At 31.6% G+C, this 27,949-nt stretch overlaps 1 protein-coding gene across 1 annotated transcript in view; it reads right to left on the reverse strand.

The window, feature by feature from the left end:
* The window catches only part of LOC145291995 (putative aconitate hydratase, mitochondrial), a 100,620-nt gene that overhangs the window by 27,812 nt on the left and 44,859 nt on the right, over positions 1–27,949 (reverse strand). The window contains exons 6-15 of the mRNA XM_080137972.1: positions 24,449–24,568; positions 23,207–23,299; positions 21,709–21,778; positions 16,472–16,560; positions 13,501–13,651; positions 10,823–10,927; positions 3,440–3,531; positions 2,856–2,961; positions 1,574–1,731; positions 74–332 (exon numbers count right to left, since the gene is read on the reverse strand). Coding sequence (XP_079994098.1) covers positions 74–332; positions 1,574–1,731; positions 2,856–2,961; positions 3,440–3,531; positions 10,823–10,927; positions 13,501–13,651; positions 16,472–16,560; positions 21,709–21,778; positions 23,207–23,299; positions 24,449–24,568 — 1,243 coding nt within the window. The remainder of the gene's footprint in view (positions 1–73; positions 333–1,573; positions 1,732–2,855; positions 2,962–3,439; positions 3,532–10,822; positions 10,928–13,500; positions 13,652–16,471; positions 16,561–21,708; positions 21,779–23,206; positions 23,300–24,448; positions 24,569–27,949) is intronic.

Raw genomic sequence — 27,949 nt, forward strand, 5'->3', positions numbered from 1 at the left:
AACAGTCTAATGTAAGTGGGAAAAAAGAAAGTAAAAGAACATGCTATTCAAATAAAATTAAAAATGAAAATACCGTTAGCTCCTGTGAGTTCATCAGTGATAGGGTTAAAGTCAAGTCGTCCAGCAATGGCTAATGCAGTCACAAGTTCAGGAGAAGCCACAAAAGCATGTGTTGCTGGATTAGCATCGTTACGTCCAGTGAAGTTTCTGTTGTAAGAAGTGACAATGGTATTCTTTTCTCCTTTCTTAATGTCTTGCCTATCCCATTGACCAATGCAGGGTCCACAAGCATTGGCAAGGACAAGTCCATTAATGGCGCTTAAAATTTCAGTCTAAAAAACAAGATTATTAATAATTAAAATAAGAAAATCCAAATGTAAATGATTATTAATAGAAAGTGCAAAAAACAAATCTATTTAGTAAAACAATTCAATATAAAAGTTTTGTTCATTTTTACAATTCTATTTTTCAGTAGCATAATAGTTTTAATTAACAATATAAGAAAATTTCTAATTCTTTTTGCTGGTAAGATAAAATGAAAACTAAAGAATTTCTTGTCCATATCCAAAAGTTTTCTCGCTTAATTATACTTTGAATTAAATCATGAAAAACAGAAAAATTTTTAATCATCTGAAAAAAATAAAAAAGAAAAAAGATGTAGTTTTGCATTATTTCCATGTTTGTAACAAACATTTTCATGTTACAAACACGAAAAATTCCAAGGAGAATGAAATAGACATTGGTCCGTTTGCAAAATAAATCGTTATTCATGTAAAAAAACGATGCACATTTTACTGCAAATTTCATACCTAGTGTCTCTTTTTCTATTTGGCTGTAATTTTTTTCTGGCACAAATCTACTACTGCTTCAACTACAGATTTGGCTGGGTGTAGTTTTTCGATTACTTTCAGCAATTACGTGCACCAAGTATTTAATTGTTAAAAGCATTTGTATTTATCAATGTTTACCTTAAAGCAGTATTCTTTATTTTTTAAATATTATTTTCACCTGTTTAACATGTTCTCATTGAACACTTTATTAAAATATCGTCAAGATATGTTACTGCATACTAATCCAGGTAGCCAACTTGGTGTTCTTCATTTGCTGAAATATTCCCAATGTCACCTTTACAACGAAAGACATTCGATTAAACTTTGCATGTGTTTATTGCTAATAATTTTGTACATTTCTCTTCAAACAGTATGTTTATGATTTGTGAATATTCTTCCGACGTTTAATTTTCAAAATATATTTTCAGGATTAGTAAGTTTTAAATAAATGTTTAATCCAGTCGAATGATCAGCACAAACTTGTTTTTTTTTATTATAATTTCTTATCTAATTTTTTAACTTTAATATTTTTCATCTAAAAATGAATTGTGCATTATTTAAATCAAATGTTGCTTTGCATACATTTTTAATTTTTCAGAAAAAAATATTGCAAAAATTTGATTTAACTTCTTTTTCAAAATTTTCTGTAGTTTTATAACATTTGAAGATAAATAAATACAGTAATCTTTAATACTTAACACACATTTAAATATGTGAAATAATGAGAAAAATAAAACCCTTACAAGTCCATCTCGTTCAATTGTAGCTCTGATTTGTTCTGATCCTGGCGTGATAGTGAAAGCTCCTTTACTCTTCAAACCATGATCTAAAGCCTGTTTGGCAATGCTCACAGATCGGCACATGTCTTCATAACTACTGTTTGTACAGCTACCAATCAAGCCTTTCATAAGGAAACAAATATTAATATTTTATAATAAATTTTTTAAAATAATATTGTTTTACTAAAAATATTTGAAGAAAATATTCAACAAATTTCAACAAAAACATTTAAAATTTGATTTTATTCATAATAGTCTATAATGAAAATTGCAAATAATTTTTCATAACACAAATGTAAATGCAAAAGATTTTTAGTTTAAAACATTTCTACCAAAAACAAAGAAGATCTAAGCAAATTAAAATGGTTTTAGATGCAAACATCACATTTCCATAACTGACTATGCATATATCAGTTTCATTAACCTTGTCTGTTACTGAAAATTGAGATCAGTTAAGCTGCTGCTGCTTTTTGTTCTCAAGTTATAAATGAGTACAAGCTAAATGTACCATATTATTCATGAAAACACATATTAAAATATTTCATTCTTTATATTAAACTGGAATGTAAATGGCCAATTTTCTTAATTTGTGTAGGTGTGTGTGTGTGGTGTGCACTCCCTTTTTACCTCTGGCATAAAATTTAATGCATAATGATCCTAATTTTCAGGTCATTCTGTTTTTTTTAACACAGTTAACTAAATAATGTTTTTTGCTATGGGAGATAAATTTTCTGCATCTTTTGAAAGAGGGTCATATTGAAAAGTTATTAATTGCTGTCCCTCTCTGCATCCGAGGTAAATTGTATAGTGGCTATGTCAGGAACTTTATCATAATATACAACAGTGAATGCTGGACCCTCGCCCAGTCTGCTCTTGCTTAAGTAAAGCGCAATGGCAGATCCAGGATTAGATGGTTCACCAAACCAGATTAGATGATTTGTTGTAAGCACTACATTTGCCCAGCATGGAGGTCATCAATTACACCACATGGTCATACAGAACGTTCATCCTCTTGGATAAATCATTGCAGAAGAATGAATGTTCTAAATTGTAGTAAGGTTGGCTGGCCAAGAAAAATTTGAAGGATGTGATAAGACAAGACCATACAAAATAGACTATTGACTTGTTGAACCATGAAAAGTGGAGAGTGCATTTGCGTAACATCAAAAAACATTTGAAAATCCCTGAACAAGAAAAAAAAGAAATTAAATTAATAGAACAAAAAGAAATACAAAAGATCACTCACCAACTTTGACTTCAAGTGGCCAATCATTTGCTTTCGCAATTTCTCCCAGTTTAGAAATAGGATGAGCAAAATCTGGTGTGAAGGGGCCATTAACATGGGGCTCAAGCTAAAATCAAAAAGAATATATTAACAATAATAGATTATTTGCTTCTTTTATACAACAGAAACACATGAGAAAATTGTATTTCTTGAATTTAAAAGCAAAAATAAAAGCATAAATACTTAATGTTTGTTGTTAAACTCAAGCCAGAATTTTCTTTCAATCAGTTTAAAGGCGAAATTTCAAAGGATCATAAAATAAACATGTCAGTCATTTTTATTAATAGATTAAAATGGACTTGTTTTACTTCTCATGATTATTTTGAAACCATTGAACTGATTGAAAAAATTCTGGCTTGAATTAAAAGGTTAAAGACAAAAATCATATATAATTCATTTCAACACTTATGAAAAATAAAATTATGAAAACTAAAATGAGATAAGAGTCAGCTTTGAAAATTTGCTTTTTTACATTTAGAGAAAAAAAGAAGTTTGCAGTTGAAATGAATTTGAGTGTAATTGTTATTTAGTTTTAAAAAAATTACCGTATTCAAATCAATTTCAATGACTTCATCATACTCCGCACCTTCATCAGCTGAGAGAATATGTTTGTATGTATCAGCCAAATTTGCAATTTCTATAAAAAAAATTGAAAAGATTAATAGAAATTGAAGCTTTAACAAAAAATTTTTTTTTTATTTAGAAAGGAGTCACCACTTATCAAGGCCCAGAGGCCACTCGAGGATAAGGGTTAATAAGTGTACAGTGGTCAATGTCGTAGTAATTGTTAGTGGGAATTTGTTAGATTGGATTACTTAAAGAAAAATGGCTCATCAAGAACTTGTTTACGTTGGACTTGAAGACGATTATATTATAGTCAACCGGAAAGCAGGCAAATGGAAAAGAGTTCTCCAGATGTGCAGTTTTAAGAAAGAAGCTTTGTTGATGGAATCTACGTTTAGGCACAGATAAAGAGTGGGGGAAATTATTGATAGTGTTTTCAGCTAGATGAGTGTTTCTTGTGAAAGTTTGGCAACGGGGGACCATAGATTGGAGCTTAGATGAGCACTTACCATGAAAATAATAATAAAGCAGAGACAGGTTTGCAACTTCTCTTCTGTGAGAAAGAGGTTGCAGAGAAGAGAAAAGGGCATCCCCCTACTAAGCTACAAAGTCTATTCTGAACTCTATCAAGGCAGGATAAGTTCTTTCTAGCAGCTCCTGCGCATATGTAGCAACAATACTCCATCCTTGGACGTACCTGGCTTTTATATAGGTAGAAAATTGCATCAGCAGTGAGATATCTACTGGATTGATAGAAGGATCCCACTATTTTCCCAGCGACCTTGGAAACAAATTTGATGTACGTGTTCCATTTCATATCAAGAGTAATGGTCAAGCCTAGGAGCTTGTCAAAATATGGAGCCTCCCCAAAATGAGAGCCATTCATTTCAATTGATGCCAGATGGGGATCACAGCATTAATGATGTAAAGATAGAAGCTTGGTTTTAGATGCATTAAAAGTAACCAGCCACCTCTTTCCCCATTGTACCACATGCTCAAGATCAAAAGAGAGAGAATCAGAGAGAACTTGGTCATTTACGGTCTTTGATGTACTGCCATAGATGGTAGTGTCGTCAGCATAAATATCTATGAATGCACTAATGATATGATTTGGAATATCATTGATGTAGATTAGGAAAAGAGTTGGGTTCACAATGGAACCCTGAGGAACTCCAACATTAATACTGTGAGCTTCTAATTTCTGCCCATCAACCTTGTGAACCTATCAGAGAGAAATGATTTAATAATTAAGACATTTCCAGCTACAGTATAGCTGGAGATCTTGTGAAGTAAACCTTTATGCCATACTCTATCAAAGGCCTTTGACATGTCAAGAGCAATTGCCCTAGAAAGGAAGCCTCCATCAAGAGATTCGATAATCCTATGAGATATAAGCACATCTGCTGTAGATCTAGCAGAACGGAAACCATATTGTATGTCCCTAAGAAGTTTATTTTTGCACAGGAGACATATCGGTCTGTACTGAGAGGGAGATGACCGACCACCTGAATTCTTAAATACTGGGCATACTGACAAGGTTTTCCAGAGTGTTGGGAAGCAATTCTCCTTAAGATGATGCTTGAACAGCTTTGTAAGTATGGGAGCTAGTTCTGGTTGAAGCCTTTTCAGCACTATAATAGGAATGCCATCAGGGCCAGTTGCTTTACTGGAATCAATGTTTTTGATTAGCTTGGTAGCATCATGTACAAATTTTGAATTTATATTTACAGAAAATGTAACTTTTTTCCCTCGCAAAGTGACAGAGCAGTGTAATGTTTTCACTTGCATATTTGAGGAGGAGTGTAGTGTTTTTACTTGAATGTGTTAGTTGATAACTGGATAAAATCAGATAAAATGTATAGTAAAATAAATGGAAAAGTGGACAAATCGCAAAATAGAAAAAATAAATTTGATTACTTTTCCATTTAAATATTTTTCTTACATGCATAACTTGATGACAGAAATTATTAAACGAATGTTTTTGTGAAAAGTTACACCTGATTCATTGAAGTCATTCAATTCATCAGAATATAAAGTAACTTTTTGTCTGTTTTGCATGTTTGTAGAATGTAAAATCTGAAAAATGACAATTTCAATTTTGAAAAATTAAATCTTTATTTTTTTTTTATGTTGAAAACAAAGCTGAAGAAATAATAAAAAGTTTGCTTATTAAAATTTATCAAACTGGTTTTACAAGTTTAAGGTTTGGTTTTGTTTAACAGCATCTTTTGTTTTTCGTGTTTTTAATGCCAAATCCAGTAGTTTTGAAAAAGAACTTTGTTTTCAATATTTATTCATAGGGTTTAGTTGGGTTGTTTTGTAGAAAAAATTTTTTTTTTTGTAAAAAGGCTTGTTACTTTCAGAAATTGATATTTGATCCAAGCGGTTGTTTTCGAAGATGTTCTTCATATTGTGGGATTTAAGATATTGTTTTCTGGCATAATCAATGGCTCTACATTCCACAAAAATGTGTTTGATGGTGCAAAACTTTTGACAGAAAGGGCATTTTGGTTGTTGCTCTTGTTTCAGTATGTAGGAGTGTGTGAGTTTTGTATGACCAATATGAATTCTGGATATAACAACTTGTTCTTTTTATGATATTCTAGAAGCTGGTTTCCATTCTTTCAGAATGGGTTTAATTTGGTATAATTTTTTATTTATGTTTTGGGTAATTTTAGCATTTGCTGTTGTTTTGCTTGGTTTGTAGTATTTTCAGTTTCATCAATCGGGGATTGGGGATTTTCCTTTAGGTCCCATTTAGTTAACCTAATTAAATTTTCCTTGAATGTTTCTACTAATAATCTTAATTCTTTCATCAATTCAATCTGCTCGTTTTGTGCCGTTTCTTGCCTTGAATTCAAGTTATTTGTCATTTTCGCAATATTTGCATATGTTGGTGAATTTGATGTGCAATATTTGCATATGTTGGTGAATTTGATGTGCAATATTTGCATATGTTGGTGAATTTGATGTGCAATATTTGCATATGTTGGTGAATTTGAGGTGCAATATTTGTATATGTTGGTGAATTTGATGTGCTCTCAACTAATCTTCTCGCTTCTCGGTATGATAGATTTTTGATGTATTTGATTGTAGTTTTTTTGTTTTTCCTTCTTCCAAACTTCACATTCTTTTGTTTACGGTTTGCACATTTTAATGGCATTTCGCAATTAATGTGTTCTCCCATTCCGCCACAGTTTTTACATGTTGGTGGTCTGATACATCTGTCTTTGTGATGGCCAAATTTATGGCAGTTGTGATAACACAAAGAGTTTGGTATGTAAACTTCTACTTTTTCTAGTAAATATCTAATTTTTATTTCAGTAGGAGGTTTGGGGGGGGGTGTTGAAATTTAGAATGTGGATGTTCTTTGGAATCATTTGGTTGTTTTTTATTGTTACTCTTTGAATGTCTATGACGCTTTGTTCCTTTAAGTTACTTTTATCTGGTGAACAAAGTGAGAGTTCTGAACTTTTTATCACACCCTTTGAAGAGTACAAAATGGTGTGGGGGATAAGCTTTTATTTTAATGCTGTGGATATGGATTTGGTTTAGAATTGTAGTTGCTGAGAATTTAATGGGTACTTCTATAAGGAGTGTGTTGTTTCTTAGTTTTTTAATTGATGTGGTTTTTGTTATAGATCTAATTTTTTTCAATGATGAATGGGGATTATTTAGTTATTTTGTTTTTTTTATATGGTAGTCACCACTTATTAAGGCCCGGAAGCTACTCGGGGATAAACATTATTGCGTGTACAGTAATCAATGGGATAGTATCGTAGTAATCGTTAGTATTGGAGATTTGATAAAGTGTCTTATTTCAGGGGGTGGTTCATTAGGAATTTGTTTATGTTGGACTTGAAGACATCCAAGTTGTAGTCAGGTGGGAAACAGACAAACAGAAGAGAGTTCCACAGGCGTGCACTTCTAAGAAAGAAGTTTTGTTTATGGAATCTATGTTTTAATTCTGGCACAGATAAAGAGTGGGGAAAATTTTTGACAGTGGTTTCAGCTAGACGGGTGTTTATTGTGAAAGATTGGCGAGGAGGGACCAGAGATTGGAGCTCAGATGAGTACTTGCCCTGGAAGTAACGATAAAACAAAGACAGGCTCGCAATGTCTCTTCTGTGGGCTAGAGATTGCAGGGAAGAGAAAAGGGCATCCCCTACTAAGCCACGAAGTCTATTTTGTACTCTGTCAAGGCAGGATAGACTGTTTTTAGCAGCTCCTGCCCATATGTGGAAGCAGCACTCCATCCTTGAATGTACTTGGCTTTTATATAGATAGAGAATTGCATCAGCAGTAAGATATCTTCTGGAGCAGTAGAAGGATCCTACTATTTTTCCAGCGACCTTGGCAACAGATTTGATGTACATGTTCCATTTCAGATCAGGAGTAAAGGTCAATCCCAGAATCCTCCCCAAGACGAGAGCCATTCATTTCAATTGATGTCAGATGGAGATCAGAGCGTTGATGATGTAAAGATAGGAGCTTGGTTTTAGATGCATTAAAAGTAACCAGCCACCTCTCCCCCCACTGTACCATGTGCTCAAGATTAGAGGAGAGAGAACTTTGTCATTTACGGCCTTTGATGTGTTGCCATAGATGGTCGTGTCATCAGCATAGATATCAACAAATGATTTAAGTATGTGTTTTGGGAGATCATTTATGTAGATCAGGAAGAGAGTTGGGCCCAGGATGGACCCCAGCATTAATACTCTGGGCCATTGATTTTTGCCCATCATCCACTACTCTTATGAGCCTATCAGAAAGAAATGATTTAATAATTGAGAAAACATTTCCAGTCATACCATAGCTGGAAATCTTGTGAAGTAGGCCTTTATGTCATATCTTACCAAAAGCCTTTGATATGTCAAGAGCAATTGCCCTAGAAAGGAAGCCTTTGTCAAGAGATTCACTAATCCTATGAGATAGAAGTGTTAGCACATCTGCTGTAGATCTAGCAGAACGGAAACCATATTGCATGTCACTAAGGTTTTTTCTGCTGAGGTAGTTGACTACTTTATTTAATATGGATTCCAGCAACTTATTCATGACACACAGGAGACTTATTGGTCTATACTGAGAGGGAGATGACTTTTCACCTGAATTCTTAAATACAGGGCATACTGATGAGGTTTTCCAGGGTGTTTGGAAGCACTTCTTAAGGCAATGCTTAAACAGTTTTGTAAGTATGGGGGCAAGTTCTGGTTGAAGCTTTTTCAACACTATAATTGGAATGCCGTCAGGGCCAGTTGCTTTACTGGAATCAAGGTTTTTGATTAGCTTGGCGACCTCACACACAGATATTTCTATGTTGCATAGCATGTTGTCTGTTATAGAAGGTAACACGGGGAGTTGATGGCCTTCATCGCATAGGGTAGAATTAGCTGCAAAGTTCTTGGCAAATAGTTTGGCCTTGCCTGATGTTGACAAGATGACTTCAGGTCCATTGATGATGGTTGGGATAGAATGCACACTTCTGTTCAGGATCCTGTTTGCTATTTGGCAAAACTGGTGGGAATCAAGCCGCTGCTCAGCTACTTTGGATTTAAATCTCTCTTGCATTTTTTTATTACTCTTTTACAGTGGTTGCTGGCAATCCTGAAAGCAGCTTTAGTCTCAATACATCTATTACGTTGGTAGCTATTGAAAAAGTGATTTGTGTGCGCGATGGCAGCAGCACATTCTGGGGAGAACCATGGTTGGCTGTTAGGTTTTTGTTGCAATTTTTTGCATATTATGAATCAGTCTATGCCTACAATTAACTATTCAGTCAGGTCTGATACTATAGAGGACACATCCTTTTTAAACATGGAATGCAGAAGTAGATCAGATATAAATGTACGGAAGCTATCCCAGTCAGCCATAGAGTATCGATATACAGTACGGTGGAGAGGTACATCTGAAGACTTATTACATTTCATTTTTATCTTAACTGATACAACGGAGTAGTCGGAAGATCCCAGAAAAGATAAAACGGAACATGAACAAAGCTCAGGGGAAGTTGTGAGAAAAAGGTCTAGAAGGCTTGCATACTGACCAGTAGTATTGGGCACATGGGTGGGTTCGTGAACAATCTGAGTGAGGTCATAGGCAATGGCAAAATCATGACAGAACCTCCCCTCATCATCTGTCTTGTTTGAGTGGGCCAGCCATTCCACATTATGGACATTGAAGTCACCGCAAATGTGAATGTTAGCTGAAGGATGACCAGACAGGATGTGGTCAATTTTCTCAGATATACTCTTAAAGATAGTAACTTTGCTGTTGTGGAGGCGATAGAGGGCAAATATAAGGGTGGTGTAAGCAAGTGCAAGCCGGAAGCACATATAAGGTAAATTAAGGTCTTCTCTGGAGATATCCTTACCACACAGAAAGCCATCTTTAATGTAGGCACATATTTCATGCCCATGGCGATCTTGGGGGTCAGATTTAGATGTTTAGATCCTTTAATTATGAACTCGTCTAGGGAAATGATCGGCCCTATGCCAGTTTTGCTTAGGAAGAATATGTCCCGTTTCATCTCCTGTAATTGGATTTCAACCTCCGGAAGGTTGGAACGTAGACCCCTGATGTTGGAGAAGGAAACATGGTAGTAGAGATCTACGTTGAAGGATGGGGTTCTAGGTTTATTCATGTTTTTTTCTGGAGATGCTTCATGTTGAGGTTTTGGGATTTATGAGACAGGTCGACAGACTTGGTTAGAGCAGGACAAAGAGAGAAAGTAAGAGAAAAAGGCAAGAAAATTTTTTTTTTTTTTTGTTTTGTTTTTGTAGCACATAAGGTAAAGCCGTAACAATTACCCACTAGTATGGCATCGAGAGATCTCACCAGAAACTACTGCATGGTCCAGAATCCATTCACCAAATAGCAATACAGCAGCCCCAGTAATTTGCACCTGCTGGTAGAACAGCCTCCTTAGTGGTTAATACAAGGTTCGGGTCCCTGACTATCAGGCAGATAACGTTAGCCTAGATGAAATGTTTACCTCCAGCACCCTTACTAGTGACATGACCACAAGGATAGACATAGAAACAGAAAATTTCCGACATCTCAGGCTACTGTTCACAAAGTACTACCTAGTGATTGCAGTGTTGCTTTCTTTTGACTCCAAAACAATGAATCTTGGGAATATTTTATCATGAGTTTTGTTGTCTGATTCTGAGTCTGTGTATGAACGTTAATAAAATTAACTTTAAATTAGTAATGGTAAAACAATGTTATTTATCTGGGAAGAGAGGTTAGGATAAGAAACTGAAAAGAAAAGATGAATCAAAATAGTAAAAAGATGAATCAAACACAAGTATGACAAGAGAATTGACAACACAAATATCAGGAAGACATGAATTGAAGCAGCTTACCACTCCTCTTGGTGGCAACCAAGTAGTCTTTCATGCGGTGATTATAAGGGAAGATGGACGTTGTGGCACCTATTTCAGCTCCCATGTTGCAAATTGTTCCCATTCCTAAAATACAGAAAAGTTTGGACTTGAAAAATTTAATGAATAAATAATATTATCTACATCATTTTTACGCAAGAATAAATATTTTACCAAAACTCTTTGATAACATTTTCTTTTTGAAATGAGGTATCATTATATTATCTACATCATTTTTACGCAAGAATAAATATTTTACCAAAACTCTTTGATAACATTTTCTTTTTGAAATGAGGTATCATTATATTATCTACATCATTTTTACGCAAGAATAAATATTTTACCAAAACTCTTTGATAACATTTTCTTTTTGAAATGAGGTATCATTATATTATCTACATCATTTTTACGCAAGAATAAATATTTTACCAAAACTCTTTGATAACATTTTCTTTTTGAAATGAGGTATCATTATATTATCTACATCATTTTTACGCAAGAATAAATATTTTACCAAAACTCTTTGATAACATTTTCTTTTTGAAATGAGGTATCATTATATTATCTACATCATTTTTACGCAAGAATAAATATTTTACCAAAACTCTTTGATAACATTTTCTTTTTGAAATGAGGTATCATTATATTATCTACATCATTTTTACGCAAGAATAAATATTTTACCAAAACTCTTTGATAACATTTTCTTTTTGAAATGAGGTATCATTATATTATCTACATCATTTTTACGCAAGAATAAATATTTTACCAAAACTCTTTGATAACATTTTCTTTTTGAAATGAGGTATCATTATATTATCTACATCATTTTTACGCAAGAATAAATATTTTACCAAAACTCTTTGATAACATTTTCTTTTTGAAATGAGGTATCATTATATTATCTACATCATTTTTACGCAAGAATAAATATTTTACCAAAACTCTTTGATAACATTTTCTTTTTGAAATGAGGTATCATTATATTATCTACATCATTTTTACGCAAGAATAAATATTTTACCAAAACTCTTTGATAACATTTTCTTTTTGAAATGAGGTATCATTATATTATCTACATCATTTTTACGCAAGAATAAATATTTTACCAAAACTCTTTGATAACATTTTCTTTTTGAAATGAGGTATCATTATATTATCTACATCATTTTTACGCAAGAATAAATATTTTACCAAAACTCTTTGATAACATTTTCTTTTTGAAATGAGGTATCATTATATTATCTACATCATTTTTACGCAAGAATAAATATTTTACCAAAACTCTTTGATAACATTTTCTTTTTGAAATGAGGTATCATTATATTATCTACATCATTTTTACGCAAGAATAAATATTTTACCAAAACTCTTTGATAACATTTTCTTTTTGAAATGAGGTATCATTATATTATCTACATGGGTAGGATTGCTTTCTTCATCTAGGTTGTTACTTCTTTCCAAGAATTATGAAATAGTAATGAAACCTTTTAAAATCTTAAACATCTATAGTACCTTTAACATACATATATCTGTCATGGTTTCCAGATTATAAATTTTTCGATCAGGAGATATTAAGGTGATAACATAATATGAACATTAAATTAGTATATGGATGCGCTAATTTTCGTAGTATGTTAACATTTTCTATCCTCCTTTTTAATGAATAGGATCTCTAGATCACCAAAGACACAATATAGAAAAAAAAAGAAAAGAATTATGTAACTTTTAGACCGTACATGAAACTTAAATATACCTTCTATTCTGGTTAAGATACACAGGTAGTATATGTTCTGTCTAAAGATGGCATAATGATATTGTGGGGTTTCCGTTCGCGCCTGATGTCCATACAATGGAAATATGTTACAGACTCCTATAAGGATATTGAAGATAAACTAATAATCAGATATATTCTGACACTACATTAACCAGATTATGTAGATAAATACTTTTACAGTTTTAATAAAAGGGCTATAACAATATCACTGGATCTCCATTCATGCCGAACATCTACAGAATGCCCAGCAGCAATATAGGAAAGGTGCCACTGTGAAATTTCCACTAGTCCCACTAGTATTTATGAAATTCTCTTGGGATGTTAAAATAAACTTGCTTTCCCTTTCCCCTCCTGCTTGTTTAATTACTTACATTTTTCTATTTTTCCCCACAACCATTTGATCTTTACGTTATTTACTCTTTCTTCCACCATGTAAAACATTCATGTACAGATGAAGTGTGCATGATGAAAAAAAGAAAAAATTTTATGGTGTACGTACCCGTCATGGAATGCAAATGTCACATTGAAGAAATCACATAAATTGATCAAGTAGTTTTGTTTTATATAGAAAATCATTATTTTTATGATTTTTATCGATTAATAGTATATTGCAGCAACTACAAAACTGATTTTAAATCTTGGTAATTTGGATTGAGTTGTCTCTCTTTATTAAATATGGCGGATCAAAACAATGTTTTGCTTTGACATAAAATTTTATGTGAATTTTGGAATATGACATCTTTGTATTGTAATGGGTGCATGCATAAAGATTTTTCTGTATTTTTGTTTTTTTAATTAGGTTGAATTCTGGACGTGTACCAAAATTAAACATTTTAAAACAAATAGTAAAATAAATAGAAACAATTGTATAAATGATAATTACCTGTGCAAGAAATAGAATCAACACCTTCACCAAAATATTCTACAATGGCACCTGTGCCGCCTTTCACGGTCAGAATGCCTGCAACCTTCAAAATAATGTCTTTAGGGGAAGTCCAGTCATGTAGTTTTCCAGTCAGCTTAACACCAATAACCTAAAATGCACAACAAAAAATATTACAAATATATTTGTGAAGAAAGATTCATACTTTCGACATATTTAAATATTTAGATTGAAAAACAATTCTAGTCCACGCATAACATAAAGAGACTTTCTCCAAGTGTGTGCCAATCACAATTTTTTAAATAATGCAATACACTGCAAAATCTGTCTTATGTTGAAATATCAGATATCTTAACTACTTTTAAAATAAATCTTCAGCAAAAAAAGTGGATGCCATGATCAAAAACTTTTACATCTCCAATACTTAATTTGACCAACTGAACTAATTGGAAAATATGAAAATCGTTGGAAAGTATCCAAAACTATTTATTTTACTTTAATTACATATTGGTGTCTAAACAATACAATATAAATGCGGGAGTGCCTCAGGGGTCTATCCTGGGACCTCTTTTATTCTTAATATTCATAAATGACCTCCCTGACAAAATTGCCTGTGAGATGGGTATATATGCTGACGACACTAAACTCTATAACAGACACGACAGGAAAACAAATGAACACATATCTAAAGAAATGGCAAAAGCACTAGAGGATGACCTCCGATCTGTAGTGGGATGGGGACATAAATGGATGGTCACATTCAATGCTGCCAAAACTAAACTTGTTTCCTTCAATAATTACAAGAAACCTTAAAACTACCCATATTTTTGTTACCAAAAACTCAGCAACAAAACTATCTTCAATCCAAGAGTTGCAAATGAAAGTATTATATTCAATCTTGAAAGAAAGCATTTTTACTTCAATTCTTGTTTTCTTTATCAGATTGTGTTTTTTTTAGAAAACAAAATTGTTTGCTTTAACTATGCATTAATATTAGAAACAATATAATATTTAATATATAAAAAAACAAATAAATGATAATGAATAGGTAAACATTATCAATAGCATTGGAAATTATTTTAATTGTCTAAAATAATTTATTTTCCTTTAACTTTATATAATGTAAATAACAATGCTATAAAAAAAAACTTAATAAATTAGGAACAAAAGTATTTTTATTCTATATATTTAAAGCTGCAAATAATATTACATTCACACTTGATATCATAAATAATTTAGTTGATTTTCTTTATAACAATAAGACCTGTGTTCGCACTTAACATCCATCAAAAGAAAAAACAGTAATGCGATTTGCATTCAAGGCTGACATTTGTATAAAGAAAATGTTTTTTTCATTTCGCTACTTTTAGAAATTAAGGATTTTGCGGTGCTTCTAACCTATTAGGACAAAATTTCGGAAATCGTAAAATTTAATTTCACATGAAAACAATGGTATCTTCGTATTCCTTATATTTTTAAGATGATTATATCAAAAAATTACGACAATCGATAAGGTAGAAAATTATTTATTAATGAAAATGAAAATAAAAAATAGAATTTGATGAAAACAATCGTAAAACACAGGAGAGATCAAAATGGGAGGTAATTTTCTGTTTTGATTTAAACAAGATAGTGGCAATTTTTTATCTGCTAACATGATTAAAGTTGTTTTGTTTAATAATTTAGTAATATTCAGGTAACTTCGATTGCATAATTTAGAAGCTACCATTTGTAACTTATTAGAATTGACAAAAAAAAAAAAAAATCAGTTGAAACTATTGTTTTTTTTATCTGAAAATTCCATTTATTTATCTCGTCCCAATTCTGTAGAAGCGCCAATTTTGCATTAACAGTAAATAAATTCCCAAATGTGGATGACATGATTGAAAATTTTCAGTCAGAGGTTTTACCAACTGACCTTTTTGGATTTTCTTATAAACGGAGCTACCTTAAAATAATTATAGCTTCACATCATTGATTTATGATTTACAACTTTCAAACCATGAATTCAAACATAATTTATAATAAAAAAATAAATGGATAAGTAAATATTATAATAAGCATTGGAAATTATTTTAATGTTACAAAATAACTTATTTTTCTTTAAGTACAAATAGTTAAAAACTAATATATACTAAAATTTGGGTCTATATACGCGTGTATGTATATAAAATAATAAAAAAATATTGTCTCAACTGGGAAGTCTGAGAATCGGCATATAGATACTTAGCAAATAAGTGTGAAAAGAAATTTGAACATTTCAAAAGATTTGAGAAAGGAATAGACTTAAGTGAATTGTAGAATATTTACTTTTGTTTACCATAATTTACTAATTAAAAAAAAATAATTAGACTGAGAGTCAATGCTAAATCAAGGAATGTGAATTTTTTTAATTTTAGTTTTTAAGTGCAACAACATCTACACAACATAAAATAAAATCTAAGACGATTTTTAGATTTTTAATTTAAATTAATTTTTTATACCTTACTTTGTTAAGTTTATTAAAGTGCACTTTGAAAATTGATAAATTTTGCATCTTCATTTTTTAAATTTATAACATTTTTTTTTTTAACCATTTTCATGCCTTGCAAGAAATGCTTATACACACATTAGATAAACTATCTAGGCCTGAAAGTCTTAAATATAAATGTAGTGTGTCTGCTTGGATATAATTAAAAACAAAGCCCTATACAAAAATTAAACTGAGTAAAAATGGTAATATGGAAGCAAGAGTACACAAGGCACATTAATTCCCAGACAATGTTGGTGATACTATTTTATAAGTATTAAAAAAAAGGTTTTTCTCAAGTTTATAGTTAACAGGTGACAATAAAATTATATGAAAAATTAATATTTGTCAGCAAATATTCATGGAATGAAATAAAATACATAAAAATATTATTTTTCTTAAATTTAAATAATTGTAAAATAAAAATTAAACATCACAAGTTGCTAAGAAACAGAAAAATACCTTAGGGCATTTAAGTTCCCAAGGGATATCTGCCATCACATCCACAGCATCAGCACCTCCAACACCGACACACACACCGCCAAGGCCACCTTAAGTTGAAAAATAGATTCAAATTCCATTACAATCAAACAAATTTCTTACATTGTAAATATTTAGTTACAAACTTTTGGATTAGCTCATCTTTTAATCTTGAAATATTATGCAAATTCCATGAAAACTATTCTACATATTTTTCCTACAATCTGAGCTGATTTACTCAATTCTAACTCTTTGCTTATTTAAAGATTAAGGTGGATTGTGCGGGCGTCCAATTTCACATATTCGTCTACAGGATTCTAAAAGCTGTTGATTATGCTTTCACTGCCTTCTTAGGTAATCTGTTCCCATGCCTCATGGTATATACATTAGAAAACTTTTTGTACTACCAGGCTATCACGCAGAGTAGACAACTTCAGCCTACAATCTACTGATTATAACAATGATGAATAAATTATTTATTTCAATCTATTTTTTCATAAATATGCAGAAGTTATAATGGTCACTTCATAACATTTTTTTCTGAACTAATTTATTCATCTTTGCCAGTCTATGCTCATATGACAATATACTCCATTTTTGTTGCCTTAATTGTATCATTTTTTAACTTCAGAATATCATTTAGCAATACAGAACTCCATGCTTGCACAGAATATTCCAGATTTGTACAACTGAAATACAATTATCTTGACTTTATATGTTACTAGCATGGGTGCCGGCGTTACCCGGGTGTTGGGAGGTGTGTATTGATCAAAAAAAAATTAAAAAGTGGTAGTAGGAAGGCAGGCTTGAATCTGTACCGCAAAGGAGGAAAAGAACGGGAAAAAAACGTGACGTCTTTGCTGTTACGACCACCGTCAAACTGAAAGTGACGTAAGTTTAAATTAAGGCTAGACAATCGAAAAGAGGGGATGACTTTCAAAAATATCGGTGAAAAAAAAGTAACCCCTAGCTCTAGAAAAATGCCCAGTTGAGGGTGAAGAAAATGTTTTTAGCCAATTTGTTGGTATTTGTCGTCTGAAGAGTCGAGCTTCAAAACGATAATGATCTTGTGAAAATCCGTCACCTCTGTCAAAAGTTTTAGGCAGACATGTAAACATACATACATACATTTATATATTGGCAGCTCATATTTTTTACCCAAACCAATTAAAAAGCTTGCCCTATCTCTGAATACCCTTTATGTAAAATTTAAAATGTTTAAACCAGAAATTGTCTGAGTAATTTGGTAGAGATCAGAGAGGTAAAAATCTTTTAAAACTTTGACCCCTATTATGACCCCTTAATATTTATCGTTTTGGGCTCAAATCAAGTTATTAAGTTAGATCCATGTGCAAGGAACCTATATCTAAAATTTCAAGTGTTTAGACCCAAAATTGGTGGAGGAGTTTGGTAGAGTTCTCAAAGGTCAAATCGTTGAACTTTGACCCCTTAACAGCCAAATTTCTGGCCAAAAACGCATTACAAAGATTTTCCCAAATCTCACTGCCCTGTACATCAAATTTCGAGTCTGTAGATTGAAAATTGACAGAGTTATTGTGTAGGGAAATGTACACAGACAGACACTTTCACTTTTATAGATATACTAGCATGGGTGTTTGGAGGTGTATGCTGAGCAAAAAAAAAAAAGTCATTTTTTTTAAATTTGATCCCTATTATGACCCCTTAACATTTGTTTTGGGCTCAAATCAAGCTATTAAGTTAGATCCATGTCCAAGGGACCTATATCTAAAATTTCAAGTGTGTAGACCCAAAATTGTCGGAGGAGTTTGGTAGAGTTCTCAAAGGTCAAATCGTTGAACTTTGACCCCTTAACAGCCAAATTTCTGGCCGAAAACCCATCACATAGATTTCCCCAAATCTCAGTACCCTGTATATCAAATTTTGAGTCTGTAGACTAAAAATTGACAGAGTTATTGAGTAGGGCAATGTACACAGACACATAGACACGTTCACTTTTATAGATAGGTTGATCTCTTTATAACACCCACTATTACATTTATTGTTTTTTTTTTTCTTTTTGCAGTTTCAGCCACATGTTTCCTACAATTAAACATTTTCTCCTCTTCAGCCAGTTTCAAATTCTGACCATTCATAATATATGAATATGGGTTGTTGTTATGCCCATGGTGGATGCTTTTGCACTGAATAGAATATGCCCCTCATTTGACCAAATTTTGATGGTTACAGTAAAACAGCATTCAGCAAATTTAAAAATTCCATTTTAAATGTTTTCATCAATATTATGTCAATCATAAATAAAACACGTGTAGCTGCTGAATATTTGCGGAACTTTTCATTTAGTACAGCATGATCCGTTAACTTAATCTAAGGGGGATAGAAAATGGACTTTGCGTTTACTTTTCATAACTCTCACTTATTTTTTTCTTTTGTCCTCATATTCCATTAGAGAAGTTTCTCACAAATGGGGTAAGAATTACTGTTTTCTGGGCAGAATCCATTTAACATATTTAGATTTTTTTTATCTTAAAGAATTATTTTTTTAAATTTCTTACATGAAGTTGTTCATGCATTGCCTGGAGCAATTTCTATAATTAAAAAAAAAAGAAGCCTCAATCAATTTGTTTATTTTACCAGTAATGCTATGCACCATTAGTTTTTCAATTAGATGTTTGTATATGACCTTATCAAATACTTTGGAAAAATCTATGTGGATAAGTGTATGACTAAGCATTTTAGAAGAAAAAATTCAATGTGAAAATACTCCATCCACAGGATTAATATTGTAACCAGACGTGCGCCCCACGACAGAACACCAACTCCCAACGTCGTGTACCATGGATTTTTCGTTCGACTATTCCTCTTATGGCGGGATCGTCATTTTCCCGTTGGCGACTGTCAATGAGAACACATGCGGTTCAGAAAATAGAAATATGAACAAAGAAAGGAAAAACACAAACGCCAATGTTCACATATAAATTGACTTTTGGACTCGTGTGTGTGTGTCTTCTCGCCGTTCTATTGATGTTACACTCGTCTATCTCTGTTTCACAGTCAACTCTAAAATTGTCCACATTTTTATTTCACAGTCAACTCTATAACTGTTCAGCTGTAGTCGTTATCAACTCCCATCCGACGTCAAGGGTATCTAGTTGTCAACTCTAACTGCCCAACTTCCATCCGCCGTCTAGCGCATCTAGATGTCCACTCTCTCCTCTGTCTTGGTATCTCAGGTCGCCCACCCCACCCTGGCTACCGGAAGCTGCCCTTCCCTGTTTTATCTGTAGGTTTCTATTGTTATTGTTTGCTACTTCCTACCTATTGTTGATTGTAGGATATTTCCGATTTCTTTATTTATTCTGAGCTATTTCCTCTTCCCCCCCCTCTCAGCACTTAGTGGCTAAAATCCACCTCAGGGCCACTTTATAGTATCACACTATCAAGTAGTTTTATAAACGTGAAGTGAACCATGTCAGCTTTGCATTGGACAAGGCACATCATTAAAATCGATAAAAAGGTGGCAGGGTGTCTTGGCATAACTTTGCAAGACTTTTGAGAGTCACTCATTTAAAACTCAGAAAGGTGATGAAAAAAATTTGCAATCAAGATGAATTTTCGAACCTTCCCTTCTGTGTATGGCAAGAGGGAAGTGCAACAACAAGTTTTTTTTCTAAACAACTGCAATAGGTTTCAAGTAAGAAAGGCAAAATTAAGAGAAAGACTCAGCATGTGCATATTGGGGAGGTGGCTACGAAGTCATTCTTTGATAAAAAATCATTTAACTCTTCCACCCCTTCATGAAATGTTTGAAGTGTTAGCATCCATGGCAAAATTAACATTTAGTTTTCAGAAAACTGTCATAAAAGGTGAAAAGAAAGACAAGGCAAATAAAGAGAGAAAAACAGGAATATAGAAAGACAAAGTCAGAAAGAGAAAGAATAAGAAATAGAGAAAAAGAAATAAAATCCAACCAAATAGCAACAAAACAATAAGAAGCTAATGCTCTAGTGACTTTCTTAATAGATTTCAACCAAAAAGTAGAAAACTTACATCCATCCATTGAACGTCCCCTGCCCCAATAAAAAAGCAGAATTCCATTAAAAAGTAGAATTCCATTAAAAAGTAGAATTCCATTAAAAAGTAGAAAACTCTGAAAATTATTTCCAGCTAGAGTGTAACCATGTGTAAAAATTACATCATTAACGTGAAAGCCCATCTTGCTCAGAACATTGACGAGCTGGAAACCATTCAGACATGCAACCAAGCAAATACCCTGCCATACTCTGAACACTTAGATTTCCTTTAACTCCAATTATTGTCAACAACAACAACGCTGTATTATTTAAGACCATCATGTGGCCAGAAATTCACCAAAACTACATCCAATGTCTCCCCTCTGCACACATGCACTTTGGCAAGGTATAGTGCACATACTGGGCACGGTACACAATTTTATTGTTTTTGTTAAAAATGGTTAAACTATTTCAATCTAAAATCTGGAAACTGAAAAGTGAAAATTAAAAAACTTCCAAGATTTGCATTAAAATTCAATTTACTAAAATCCAAACATCATTTGCATATATTAATAGATTAAGATTCATTCATGCCATCTCTTTTCAAAATAACAAAAGCAACTTTTCTTCAGTTTACCGATGCCTTAGTAATATCAAGAGTTAAAACCTAGATCCATCTCGCAACGGATAAACGTGCTAATAATTACTTGATTCTAACCGATAGTCCTTTGAAGGTTGAAGGTTTACTTCTCAACACTGATGAATACAATTACGAATTACTTAAAGACCTAATCGTGGCTGATGAAATGAGAGCATGTTAACCCCATGGATTAAATAAAAAGTTCTGTTCAAAATTCTATGCAGATTTCCAACTTTGACAAGATACAGCTGGAGAAGGTCAGAAGTTACATTGATCAAAACATGAAAATAACATTCAAGATGAGAAGAGTAGTTGATATAATCAAAATAATACAAAGTTGAAATTTTTGTTATTTTCAAGTTACTCATACAGAAGTTCATCACCGAACCATTAAGATGAGGAAATATCATCATTGCCCTAAAATACATTTTTAGGTTTATCTCAGCATAAATAAATACAAAAGAGAAAATTATTTTTAAAAAAGTCAAACTCATAAATAGAAATTCATAATTTAGATGAACTATTAGAAATATTTATAATAATTGGAAATCATGCTTGTGGTAAAAGATTTCAAAATGTATATTTACCTCCGTTGGGGGTGTGGCTGTCAGTGCCAATAATCAAAACACCTGGGAAGGCATAATTCTCAAGGATAATCTACAAATAAATTCAAATAATATTTATAAGTATTTATTTGAAGAAAATTAAGTATTATTAGTTCAAATAATATCTAAGTATTTATTTGAAGAAAATTAAGTATCATTAGTTAAAATAATATTTATAAGTATTTATTTGAAGAAAATTAAGTATTATTAGTTCAAATAATATCTAAGTATTTATTTCAAGAAAATTAAGTATCATTAGTTAAAATAAGATTTATAAGTATTTATTTGAAGATAATGAATATTAAAAACTGACAAACATTAACACATACATGATCTATTAAATGCAATCTGTCAAAAATTAATGAAGTTGCTCCTCTTTATCAGAGAGAACAGTCTAAACCTCACCAAATGATTCTTTATCCATGTAGAAGTTCACAGATGTGCTAATGACATCTCTAAACTTATATCTATATGCTCTACATAGCAGTTCAAATGTTAACAACATGCCTTGTACCAGTTTGAACTTAGCATTGAAACCATTGAACTTGAAAATCGTCCAGACTTTACCAAAGAATGCTGTCCAGTCACGAATATCAAGAGCTTAAGTTAAAACTTGTGAAGAATCAGTGTATAATTTTTCAATGAATATTGTTACTTTATCCAAAAAGACCATTCATCAAAGCGTTATTCTTTCTTCGTTTGGCTTAAATGATTTTTGCTCCCCAAACCAATGCTGGATGATTTGCCTTTTTGAGGGAAGTGGTAATTTGCCAGAGAGGACTTTTCAACTCAGGGTCTTTGCCAGAGTGACCACCGAACACCAAGAGATCAACTGGAACCCAGAACAGATGAATTCAGTCACATCACTCACTGGACATTATTGGTTTGGCTGTTTTTGTTTTACGGCATCTCAACCCTTTTCAGGTTATTTAATGCCGAATCCAGTGATTTTCAAGAAAATTTTTTGTGGACCTGGGAGCAATGGCAACTAAAGGGTGGCTCAACACTCCCCAAAGCCTGCAGGCTGGGGCCTCACCATCGGATATAGTTAAGGTCATATCCAGGACCGGACATCATTGGAGGAGGAAAAGAAGTACAATATATATACACTATTGTATAAGGCTGAATAATATAGCAGTTTCCTTGAAGCTGTGATCTGCATTTAAAATTAGAGATAGCAAATCTATTACAACTTTATCCTCAATAAAGTGATAGAGCATGACCTGATCCGTAGATCTAGCATATATTTATTTCTCCATTTTATTTACATTAAAATATAGACTCACTTATTGAATTTGATGTTTACACCTTCGAGATATTTGGAGATTTATCTAAGATTATTAATGAAATAAATACATTTCCAAGTATTCTTAGTGTAAAATTCCATATCAACAATTTTTGTTTAAATGTACAAATTTAGAATTGTGTTAATTTGACATATGAACTAATTGTGAATTTAGTTGAAACTAAAATAACTTACCTGGTGAATGATACCGCTCCCAGGTTTCCAGAAGCCTACACCATATTTGGCACCTGCACTTTGCAGGAAATTATATACTTCTTTATTAATATCCTATAAAAAAATAAAAAAGAAAGTTTTCAACAATTTTCTCAAACAAAATAAAACTGTAAAGAATTACTCCTTTTTTTTTAAATTAATAATAAAGTAAAATATCAAAAAGATTTCGACAATTTTTATGCATACAATGAAAATATTCATTTTTTTTTATTTACAAATTTCGTATAACCGATTGATCTCTTAATTTATTAAAATGGTATCATAAAACTACTTGCGCACTATCATGAAACTGGATTTTATAAGATGATTGTTTCTAGAGATCAAAATCACCTCAAGTCAGAAATTATATCAATTTATACTGAAATTGACATAAAATCACAAAAGATTTTACAAGAGGAAAAAAATAAAAGAAACAAGAAAAATTTTAAAATTAACAAAAAATATACTATTAATAGATTATTATTAATAATAATCCAAATAATACACATCATTAATCCTTTTGTAAAAAAATTCTGAAACATTATTCAGATTAAGTTATTTGTAGAAATCTTAAAATGATATGTCAGTACATGAAACCTACGAGCAAGGAAAATAACACAATAAACCAGATATGATGATGACACCAATAAATAAACCATTGAACAGTCATCATAGAGAGAAAAAATAAGAAAAAACTTGAGACAACTCAGTAGAACAGACAAATTGGATTACAGCGACTCAACCAAACAGAAACCAGATATTGTTTTATTTTTGTTTTTACTATGAGTTAACATTTATCAAGTTCCAAAATGACCTAATGAAATGAATAGTTTGATGATGATGATGATGTTGAGAGAATTGTAAATCTCCATGTAACACAGAGAACAACAGTTGACATAAAATAAAAAAACCACAAATTTTTATTGCTTTTGTCAGAAACATTGTGAAATGTGAAAACTAAAGGACATAATAAGGTAGAAGTAAGAGTTGCAAGGACACTAAAAGTAAACCCAAAGTCTTCGACAGAAAACCCTTAGAGCCCTCAATAACATCTTTTGATTGCTTTTCAGTCTACTCAATGGAAATATAGAATCTATAAACTTTTTAATCTTCTACCAACTTTGGCTTTGAAACAGCGCTTCATTAAAAATGTGTTCAGCTAATACTCTAAAGGCTGGCCATCCCAACCAAAGAATTGTAGAAAATAATTACGTATTAACTTACCTTGGCGCGAGATAAATCTTTATCTCCACCCAATTGTGCTTCAATAAGATGGTCACAATGGATGGTGCTGGGAACGGCGACACGTGGTAAGCCACTGGATATAAACTGTAACATAGCCATCTACAGGGGAAAAAAAATTGAGATTAGGAAAAGTAATTTTAAAAGAGGAGAAAATATTGTAAACAAGCAGGACCTGTGTCCCAGCATTGCCTGGGAAAATATATTTACTTAGGGAATTCTTGGCCTCAATATTAAATTCTTTGCTGCTTATGATTGTTGGGCACAAATTCAAACCACACATTTGTTTTACTTAAAAAGTAAACGCGACTGTCAGAAAGCAATGTCACTAAAAGTAAAAAATAAAAAAACAAATACGATATGTAAAAAAGGAAAATGATGTGGGGTGGGGAAGAAATGCATAAAAGTTTGACAGATGGAAGTGATTCTATAAAATGTTATGATAAATAAAAGAAACAATCTCATCAAAAGCAATAAGTAAATAAAATTCAAACGGATTATTCAGATTACTGTTCTAATCCTGAATGTTATTTTCACAATATACAGAATTTTGAATGAGTCCTTTATTTAATTTATGGAGGTAAACTGCTCTAGTTTCATCAAGCATGACTGGGTAGAAGTCTTAAGTAATTCGCAATTCTATTCTTAGTATTGCCTGCACGGAGAATTGAACATTCAATCACTAGAAGAATTTTACTTAGTGCTTTATCTATTACTAGCAAGGCTACCTGACATTGCTCAGACCATATAAAAAAAAGAAAGGTGAAGTTACGTTTGAATACGCCTGCTATTATCTCTAGCAATTCCGAACAAAACGTATTAATGTTACTCTTCCCTGGCAACACAGCATTTTAACGTACTTGCTCTATCAAAGATACAACCTCCAATAACGCCACATAGATTTTCTTGTATAAAATTGTATAAAAAAACACAATGACATTTTATTGTAAATACCCTTCTTAAAAATAAAGAAAAAAATAGTTTTAAGTGATTATGATTTTTAAAAATCCTGTCCAATGCCAAATAGATTATTTTAGATAAAATACTATAACAAAACATATTAATGTTACTCTTCCCGGGCAATGCGGCCTTTTAACATACTTGTTCTATCAAAGATACAACCTCCAATAATGCTGCATAGGTTTCCTTGTATTAGCTAAAAGGGAAATAACTCTCATAACTTAATACGGATTTAAACACAACTGTTGTCAAATATTACTAATTGAAAATAAATTAAATCAAATATAAATTGAATTAAAAATAAACTAAATAAACTTTAAATAATATTTCTAAATAGTACAAGTAAAACGATTCTATTCAGCAAATAATTAATAAGATTGAGCTAATCATTAAAATAGATTTTCTTTAATATAATATGCAAATGAGGTTGCTCATTCAGTGCAGATTTTGTTTGAAAAATACTATACATAGAAATCACGCATAAAATTGAATGTGTAATCTCCTTTGATAAATAGCCTATAACAGATTTATATATTTCTTGACCAGGAGAGTTGTACACACAGACATACAGGAACGCTACTATTTTATAGATATAGATGCCATGGGTTCTTGCAGACAATTCTAGTATGATATTTGGATCCTTAACGATATGTGTAATTTTACTACTTATCACTATACATACATATATATCTGTATGTACATTATATATATATATATATATATATATATATATATATATTATACATACACATATATACATACATACACACACACACAAAAGTGACATTGTCTATCTGTATAAGGAACGACGGTCTTTACCAAACACCTGTCAATTTTTGGTCTACAGACTTGAAACTTGATATATGGGTGATTTGGACCTATGAACAAATTCGATTTGTTTTTTTTAGTTAGTAAAAATAGTTGCTAAAGGATAAAAATTTAAAAAAAAAAAAAATTTGGCATGCATAAGTTGACTTGCAGTGCTCTTCTACGTATGTGCAAATATACATTTAACTTTTTGTACGTGTAACTTAGAGGGTAACGAATAAGGATGGAGAGCTACATGTTTTGGTTTCAATTCTAGCCAGCATTGAAGTCATATTCTTCTTTTAACATTTGAAATCATTACTATATATTAGGTACAATATAATTTATAGAGACTTGACTCTATAATAATAAATATGAAATCTGCATAAATTAAAATATCATATTTAAGTGTATTTTATGACCAGGCAGTCTACTAGTATATTATAAAAGTGACCTTGGTTTTTTAGCCGGTAAAAATAGCTGCTAAGGGATCAAAATCGAAAAATTGCAAGTTGGCAGGCACAGATGGACTTAATGTGTTTCCACTACACATGTGCAAGTATAAATTGATATGTTTAAGTGAGTTAATTTTTAAAGTTTTGATCTGCATGTATTCTTAGGTTATATGGTAGCAAATATCTCTGGAGAGCTAAATGTTTTGGTTTCGATTCTAGCTGAAATCATATTTTTTTTTTAACTTTTGAAATCACTACTATATATTGGGTACAGAACTGGTTTTGTATGTATTCAATATGGCATAATAAATGCATCTGTTGTTTTCTCCTTACAAGTATTGTTTGCTGATTAAATGTTTAATGCTTCGTTACTAATATGAAAGGTCACGGTTGGATGTCTTTTATTCCATCCTGTGTTTATCATTACACGTAGCTATTAGTTTTTCTCCAACAAGACGTTCCTCCTACCATGAAACGTCTATGGGAGGCAATTGACCAAGTGTTGACACTGACAGTAAAAACTAAAAAAATTTTCTCACTAACATTTCTGTTGTGTTCCACATTACAGTGCAACAAAGATCCCATGTAAACATTGTAGTTTAGATTTGTTGTTTGAACTGAGTTATTCTGACACAATCGGTTTCTTTTAACATTTGAAATCATTTTATATATTTTCATTCCTCATATTCAAGAAGAAATTGGGGAAATTTGACAATTTAGTGACAACTCTTTTTTTGATTAGAGATTCTTTTATGTCAATATCTTTTATTTTATATATTTTCATTCCTCATATTGATAATTTCAATATATTTTATTTCATATATTTTCATTTCTCATATTGATAATTTCAATATATTTTATTTTATATATTTTCATTCCTCATATTGATAATTTCAATATATTTTATTTTATATATTTTCATTTCTCATATTGATGATTTCAATATATTTTGTTTTATATATTTTCATTCTTCATATTGATAATTTCAATATATTTTATTTTATATATTTTCATTCTTCATATTGATAATTTCAATATATTTTATTTTATATATTTTCATTTCTCATATTGATGATTTCAATATATTTTGTTTTATATATTTTCATTCTTCATATTGATAATTTTAATGTATTTTATTTTATATACTTTTCATTTCTCATATTGATAATTTCAATATATTTTATTTTATATATTTCCATTTCTCATATTGATAATTTTAGATTATGCATCCCAGCATGGCATCAAGAAGTAAGATCTGAAT

Source organism: Euprymna scolopes, chromosome 13, assembly GCF_053919585.1.
Source record: "Euprymna scolopes isolate OS-2025 chromosome 13, ASM5391958v1, whole genome shotgun sequence".
Taxonomy (NCBI): Eukaryota; Metazoa; Mollusca; class Cephalopoda; order Sepiida; family Sepiolidae; genus Euprymna; species Euprymna scolopes.